This window comes from Aspergillus ambiguus (genome assembly GCF_047715705.1).
Source record: "Aspergillus ambiguus strain CBS 117.58 unplaced genomic scaffold BDV59scaffold_4, whole genome shotgun sequence".
In the NCBI taxonomy this organism is placed as follows: domain Eukaryota; kingdom Fungi; phylum Ascomycota; class Eurotiomycetes; order Eurotiales; family Aspergillaceae; genus Aspergillus; species Aspergillus ambiguus.
Genome location: NW_027395517.1, coordinates 1,133,511 through 1,141,484, shown reverse-complemented (window position 1 = coordinate 1,141,484; position 7,974 = coordinate 1,133,511). Strand labels below are relative to the sequence as shown.

The 7,974-nt window shown below is 50.5% G+C and overlaps 2 protein-coding genes across 2 annotated transcripts in view; both read right to left on the bottom strand.

Annotated features, from left to right (window-relative positions):
• BDV59DRAFT_199179 (PE repeat family protein) overlaps positions 1-2,391 on the bottom strand; it is a gene marked incomplete at both ends in the record, with an annotated part of 3,765 nt that extends 1,374 nt beyond the window's left edge. Inside the window, 4 exons of the mRNA XM_073693313.1 lie at positions 159-1,603; positions 1,655-1,927; positions 1,994-2,180; positions 2,233-2,391. Coding sequence (XP_073551597.1) covers positions 159-1,603; positions 1,655-1,927; positions 1,994-2,180; positions 2,233-2,391 — 2,064 coding nt within the window. The remainder of the gene's footprint in view (positions 1-158; positions 1,604-1,654; positions 1,928-1,993; positions 2,181-2,232) is intronic.
• A 2,337-nt stretch (positions 2,392-4,728) lies between these two features.
• On the bottom strand, positions 4,729-6,538 carry BDV59DRAFT_191249 (MFS transporter; the record flags this gene model as incomplete). The annotated part of the gene is made up of 4 exons (XM_073691868.1): positions 4,729-5,028; positions 5,089-6,104; positions 6,163-6,339; positions 6,436-6,538. 4 exons carry the CDS (start codon positions 6,536-6,538, stop codon positions 4,729-4,731), a joined length of 1,596 nt encoding a protein of 531 aa, XP_073551596.1.
• Between the last annotated feature and the right edge of the window lie 1,436 nt (positions 6,539-7,974).

Genomic DNA, 7,974 nt, shown 5'->3' with positions numbered 1-7,974 from the left:
TCATCAGCAGGAGGTTCATCAGCAGGAGGTTCATCAGCAGGAGGTTCATCAGCAGGAGGTTCATCAGCAGGAGGTTCATCAGCAGGAGCCTCTTCGGTCGGAGTAGGGTCTTCGGGGGCAGGCCCGGCAGCGCCGTCAGCCTCGTTTGAAGTAGGGACCTCATCCGCTGGTGTTTGAGAATCAACAGCTTCCTTTGGTTGTTCTTGGGTTGGCGATGATTCCTCGGGCCCTGGGTCTGATTTCGGCAACTCCTCTGTCGTTGGGTTTTCAGGCTCTTCTTCAGGGGCTGTATCCTTCTCGAGCGCAGCTTCTTGGGGGTTTTCTTCAGAAGGGCTTGGTTCCGACTCTGCCTTACTGTCGCGAGCTTCGGGTTCTGTGGAAACTTCCTCGGCAGGAGGCTCAGTCTCTGGTTCACCAGCAGCAAGTGCTTCCTCAGCCGCGGGTTCACAAGTTACAGGCTCGTCAGGTGGCTCCGCCTTATCGAGAACGTCTTCATCCGGCGAGGGCCGTACATCCTCCGGAGTCTGCTCAGTAGTCTGTGGTTCCGTCGATGGCACCTCCACTGACCCGCCCGGGTGTTCTGTAGAGTTATCTTCTGGCTCCCCCTCGAGAGTCTCTGCCAGTACAGATTCTCCGGCTGCGGGCTCCTGGCTGACCAAAGCTTCTTCCGGAGCATGTTCGGTTGGTGCCACAGGGGGCACCTCTTGTTCTCGCAGTACTTCACCTGCATCTGTTTCCTCAGCCGACTTATTACTGGGAGGCTCCTCGACTGCACATGTGACGTCGACAGCGGTTGGCCCTTCATCTGGAATCTCGTGCGCAGGTTCTTTGGTGGCGACAGGCTCAGTTTTGGTATCTTCGTTTGGATGCGCTTCAGAATCAGCATTTGCAGTAGTTTCGGGCTCGTCACTGTATGTAGCTGGGGCTGCGGGCTCTTCTGCTGCGGCATTTTGTTCTTCACTGGCGGACGGCTCTTTGGTGTCATCTTCGTCGTTCGATCGGCAGCCTTCCTGTTGGGCCCCATCATCTTGCGATGAGTCGGCTGACTGTGCGAGGCCCTCTTCTTCATTTACCGTGTCATTGGACGCCTCTCCAGAAGGGCTTCCGGGAACTCCTTTGGGATCAGCGCCTTCAGGATCCACAGTGTTGGCCTCTTCTGAGGCATCAGGCTGAGAAGCCACCTCTTCAACTTCAGGGTCGGCAGAGGATGAGCCTTCGGGTTCAGCAGCAGGCGGAGGGTCAGACCCTTGTTCGTCAGCTACATTAGGATTCTCTATAGCAGCAATATCGGTTAGTGCTTCTGGTGCTTCCGGCACTTCCGGAGGAGCACTGTCATGCACTGGTTCATCAGATGCACGGCTTTCTTCACCGGCTTTAGCGGCAGGCCCGGAAGTCACGTCTGAATCTGCGTGTGGGCTTTCAGTAGCAGCATCGGGTGCCGCCTTGGTTGCCTCGCCAGTATCGTCAAGATCGACAACCTCCTCCTTGGCGGCTGCTGCTTCTTCTGCTTTTCGATCTTCGGCGGCCTGGCTTTCGGCTTCTGCCTTCTCAGCTTCGACTTTATCGATTTCTGCACTAGGATCACATTCTGGAAAGTCATCCTCTAAGTGTAAGGTTAGTTGACTTTGCGAACTGAGGAATTGCATTATCGTACCTGTCTGGGATGGTCCGTTTTGATCTACTTCTGGCTCGGCATCTCCGACATCTGGTTGACTTTGTTCGGGCTCAGGATTTTCTGGAGGAGGGTTTTCTGTAGCTGATTGCTCCGGGGGTGCTTCATCTGTCTGCACTGAGCTATTTTCATCCCCTGATTTCTGCGCAGAGCCATCTGACTCAGAGCCAACATTCCCGCTATCGTCCTTCGATTCAGCAGATGCTTCGGCAGGTGTCTCTGCCGATTCAGGAGGAATCGTGGCCTCGGATGAACCTATGGACAGTTAGTATAAGTCGAACAACAACATGGGGCAGTGAAGACTGTCTTAGCAATACATACCTCCGGCATCAGGGGACGATGAAGTGTGCGCAGGCGATTCAGTCGAGCCTTCTTCAGGAATGCCGGTGGGGGTTGTATCATCTGTCGCGGGAGTGTCGTTGTCCTGATTCTTTTCAGGCGTCAGAGAGTCCGAGGCAAGAGAAGTGACAGGGTAGTATGAATATTTCAAAGAATGAGGATCGAGGGTCTGATAATGACATTGAAAAGATTGATATTTAAATGCGGGGAGCTGGGCATACTGGATCGAGTGGCCCATCTTCCCCAGAGGCAATCGCCGCGTCGGGGGCGGGATCAGCCCAAGGGTTGTTCTCTAGATTGGTAGACTGATTGTTGTTTATGGGGCTTCGTTTGGCGTTGTTATTGTTCTTCTTCTTGTTGTTCTTTTTGTTTTTGCCCATGGCATCGGATCAACAGCGTTATTTAGACCGTCGTTGTGGTAGTGAGACGAAGAGGGGGAATATAAAATCAGCTGAGGAGCTATGATGGCAAATGATCGGGTCTTAGACAGGGGTCGTAATAGGAAGAAGAAGCAATAAGGTAAGGGTACGTGGGAAAGAGGCGGAATGGAATGGAACGCAAGAGGGGAAAGATGTGAAGGGTCAGGTTTGAGTGGACGTTGGTGTACTAGAGGACGGGAATAGCAAGGAAGAACCAGCAGATGCCCGTTTGTCCGCCAACAGTTCTCAGTGATAAACGTGAGGCGACGTATCGCAGCTTCTCTTCTACCCAGCGGAATGGGATCTCGAGCTGCAGCTCGGGACTCGGGCTGGGAACGTCATTGACGAACTGCCCAACGGCATCAGCTTTGATTGGGCCACGTCTCATGGGGACCAATTGGGGACCAATAGTCCCGGTGGACAGAGCTAGGAATGAAAAGGCTCCGCCCCGAAAACATCACTGGACCGCAAGACAACGATGGCGGGGAGACTTCCATCTGGAGGAAAAAGCTTGCAGTAGCAAAGCCATGGCGGGGGCCAAGAGAGGAGCAGACGATTCTGATCAAGAAGCATCATAGTAGAGAAAAATTGGGTACAATCTGGATAGTAAGTGGGGGTGGTGCCACTGATTTTCCCGAATTGGGCTTTTGCTTTCGGTTTTGTCTTCTACCCTAGCTGGCGCCTTTTCTTCCACGCTTCATTTTGGCCATGACACCGTGGAAAGCCAGGAGGGGAGGGGAAAGAATCGGTCGACGTAGACTGCAGGCCAAATGCTTCCAGATGATGCCATGTCAGCCATTGCAGGAGAACGGAACTCTGCCACGATAGAAGATCGACGTGACTTGATTGTGAGGAGGTCAAGTGGCACCTCCTCTGGAGTATGCCGTAGACGTGGAAGAGAGCATCAGCGACAACATTCACTAGATGATGAAACACGGAAGATCAGTCCTTGGGGACGGAGTACGTATCAGCCTCTCAACATTGCTATCCAAATCCGATTTCTGCCCAACGCCTGTTACGGACGGCTGCAGCAAATTGGCTGCATCTGGCGTGGAGTTGAGACTGGGTCCCCAGCCATCGGACTAAAATGGACGCCATCGCCGGGATTGCTGGAGCAACCGTGCTTCGGAGGAAAATCATGAAGCAAGCTCGGTGAGTCCAGGATCAAATGGGTCATTGTATGCAGTTGGCAGATAGATGGAGAACGAGAGATTGAAGGAAAATAGGGCGAGAGGCGCAAAGGAAGAAAAGGGAATGTTGATTGATCACTGGACCATCATCCAAAGCGGTTAGGTCCGTTGGGCATTTTGTATCGGTATTACACAGCGTCTCTCCTAAGCTGTTGTATTATTACCAGATTTTTGTGAGAACAATACATCCCCATACTGCTTACTCCCAACTTACGCTACTTTTCTGTCTTTATCCAGGAAAATCTATGTAGGACCAGGTGGGAAAAAAAGAAAGAAGTATAATGAAACAAAATAAAATAAATAAAAGGCCACGAACAGCCGTTGGTCTCCGAGGACGGATTATTGCCTTGAAAGAAAAGTGAGGCGGCGATGCTGTTTTGGCAGTCGGTGAGTGGCTGTTGCATATTGCGACCCATTTGGTCCATATCCAGGTGGCATCTATCCCTGCAGCTATCCATGCGCTCCGTGGAAAATTTGTCCTTAGTCTGCATGGATGATTCAGTGAAATGGATCTACAGGATCTTCGGTAATCCGGAGTACGTACTCTGTACAGACTTCCAACCCTTTCAGTCCGGTGGGTTGTCTCTTTGCCAGCAAATATACATTTTTAGAACAATAGCTCTGTAGATTGACTCTTTGCATCAATGTTATATAGTAATCCTATTGGATAACAAGCAGCTCTCGATTTCATGGTTGTGGGACCTGATATCAGGTAATTGGCGCGATATGCGAGGATTTAGCAGGATGCCAACAAGCAAGCTCCATCACAATCCACTTTCGTGCGAACTGCTCTCTTGAGACCACTCTTTAGCATCGACCAGGACAATGTGATGTAAGATCAATGATCCCTGGTGATATTCCTAAAGGACATGCTGACCCGAAGCTGGAATCTAAGTTGGGGTTTACATGGTTCGACCCAGCAGATAACAGTTGCTATCATTCCAAGTTGATTAAGGAGTGTCATAAATCCGCAATGTAAAATATGTGATGTTATCAATCGCCGAGCATAATGGCCTCTCAATAGCCAGAGAGACGTCTTTTTCGAACCGCAAAACGCCATGAGCACCCAACCCAAACCTATGCCCAAAGAAAGTCACACCCGACGCGGTTAATTCTGCAATGCTGTATCCATGGATTTCCTCCAACGTGGTCCAAATACTTTCATTAATATCAAAACAGAACTGCTGGCAAACGCTGCGAGGCCAAGAATGGTAAACAGCCAGCCGTTCCCGATGGCGTCAATGATCGGAGCAGTGACGAATGAACCCACGCAGGAAAAGATGTTCCGCATGAAATTGTTTAGAGCGACTCCCGACGACGCTTTCTTCGGCATGAACTCAGTCAACATTGTGGTTACCATACTAAAGATAAGCATAGACCCAACCCCAAAAAAGACGTTGGCGACCATCTGCGCGATCAACTTCATTAGAACACGAGGGAACAGGGGTTGTTAGGCGAGAAATCTTACCGGTGCGAGCCAGTATATGCCTTTATCGGCCGTCCAGCCATACCAGATGAGTGCAGCGGGATAGAGGGTAGCTCCAAGCCAAGCGTTCTCGCGCATCCGATCTTCAGGTCGATATATAAGCTTACCATGCTCATCATATCTCTCGGCCTTTTTGGCTTCTCGTTGCATGATCTTATCCATCCAGCGGCCTCCGAACAGACTCGCAACGATATAACCAAGAGAATTTGGAATGTAGAGCAAACCGACGATGAGGGTGGTGTAATTGTACGGATTACTGCCGAACGTATGCTCAATGCTGACATTCAACACATAGAGTGATCCAAAGGTGATGCTTGCATAATATACTGTCAACAGCACTGGAGGGTATTGCAAGTAAAGAACGATCTTCAAAGGGTCGATAAATACAATCTTCAGATGCTTTAGCCACTTTGTCGTGAAGCTGACAACTTGGCGTGAGGAGACTCGGCTAAGCCGTGGACCAATTGCTTCTTGGGGCTCGTCCCTCGCAAGTGGCACCGGTGTAGGCTCCTTGTGGATAACAAGCGTCTCTGGAAGAGCCAAAAGGATGAACACAAGGGTTACTCCTCCATAAATGGCTGAAAACCATAAAGTGCTTCTCCATCCCCACCGCTGGGCAAGGGCTCCTCCGACTATGGGAGCAAACAAAGGACCACACAATGGGCCGAGGTAGAAGATACCCATGGCACGTCCTCGCTCGTAAGGGTCCCAAAGATCTGCAATAGTCCCAGCACCGACTGCTTGCACCGAGGCGGATGCTCCACCACTCAACATCCGCATCACAATGAGCATGGCTATCGAATCTGAAACAGCGCTGAGAATGTTGAAAATTGTGAAAAGGCAGAAGGAAACCAAGTATATGGTCCGCCGCCCTAGTCTTTCACTGAATGATGACCACCATAGCGGAAATATAGACATGCTGAGCATGTACAGAGAAATAGACAAGTTCGTTATTGTGGTCGTCGTGTTGAGATCCTTGGACACTTGAGACAATGAAGCTAAATGCAGAAAAAGGATCAGCGCGTATACCGGGCCGCAGGGCGTAGGCCGACTTACGGAAAAATATCGAGCTACCCATTGGGGCCGTAATCCCTGCCACAGCAACTATGAATGTGACGAACCATTTCTTGTTTCGGGAGTAGGCCTTGGGGTTGTCAACCTCTGCAAGTAACGTGAATTGCCCGAAGAGCCCTCTACGCTTCAGCCTCGGGATCACTACCGGCGAATCATATTCTGGATGTTGAGAGACAGTGCGGTTTGGGATCCCCACGGCTTTCTCATCCATCACTGTAGGTGAATCTGATCCATGGGATGCGTAATGAGGGTTACTCTGGATCTCTGACCCTTTGCCTGTGGATGAGACAGACGCGGATCGACCATCTCTAGGAGGAAGTCCCGGTGATTTTGATTCTGGGACAGTGTCTTTCTCCATTATGCAAAACAGACAGGACCGGAAGATGCTCTGGAGCAAGAGTATTGATAGAATCGGTATTGACAATTCTATCCCCAAGACAAAGAGGGCCAGAGAGGTTGTCGGCCAAGTATCAAGGACAACGTTCCGCAGTAGAGGGCTTGCCGAGGGTCTCAAATGGCCGTGTCTCGAGAAATGAATTGCATGAGAAGAATATTAAACGACAACTGGTTGCAGGTACGTATCACGCGTCGAGACTTTCAGTGGAGTCGAGAGTTGTCCTGATAAGCCGAGCATGGAAGGACAATACTGTCGAGGGTCACGATCTGCGCCTTCCCTCGGGCATACGTTAAGAAGAAAAAGGCAGGAGGAGACGCTAATAACAAGGGCAGGTTTAGCCTTGGATCCTTATTTCTCTGCCCGAGAATCCAGAACCGCTTGACAGTCAGAGGAAGTGGCAGGAAAGGAGCTGGTATGCCATAGAGGATAAGAATATTAGAATGAGGCACCCCCGACGCTTTCTAATTTCTCCCCACTTTTTCCCCAGGGCGGGTCAAGTCTTTCGATGGCCTCTCTTCTTCGCTTCCCAATCATGGGTGCATCCAGAAACTGGGCGGCTTGATAGGTCAGTCAAAATACTTCGGATATTAACCCGAACTTTCGGGATCCACTGTTGGATCTTCGTTTCGGTGGTCCTTCTTCGGTTATAATGATCTCTTGTGTAGTTTAAGGACGAAGACGGCTCATATTGTCAAGGACATGGTCCTTCATTACCATCCAAACAAGTGCGCTTCTTGTGGCGATAACCGCCTACCCTTTCAGCGCGGATTACTTATCCCCGTTCTCCAATATTTGGAGGCCCCACGGTCCAGTCAGATTGGCGCCCGAGGTTGCCGTTTGATCCGGTTCCGTTCCCCAGTCTGGGAGCGGACGTACCGTAAACCCCAATTCCGACATCCACTTTACCGAGGTCAAGCCTTGTGGTCTGGGGCATCAGAGTTTGCAGTGTCCATGGAGCAAGTATATCATTCGAGGGCTATTAAAGCGACGGGACCTAGAGTAATGGACATAGCCTCGTGAAGCGGATGGATGAATTTTGTCTCTTCAGGGCTCTTAATGCTGTTACATTAGAAGCACGATATAGAAGCCCAAAACAACGGGAACTTACGATACAGGTGATAATCATCATCACGAGCCAGGTTCTGCCACGCCAGGGCAACTGTGCCTCAGGTAGGTTATCACCGAGCTATCCTCCAGACCATCGACGGCGTCAATGTGGAGATACGACGTCTGAGGTCATAGGCTCCGTAGAACCTCCAAAATAGATGTAAATCGCCGGTGGAAATTAACGGGGGTGCAGAGAGATTTCATGGTGTGAATATGACCTGAGATCACGGCCTTTGATTTAGGCGTGGTCGTTCAAACCGCAAAATATTCGTGGAAGACTATCAAGCCCA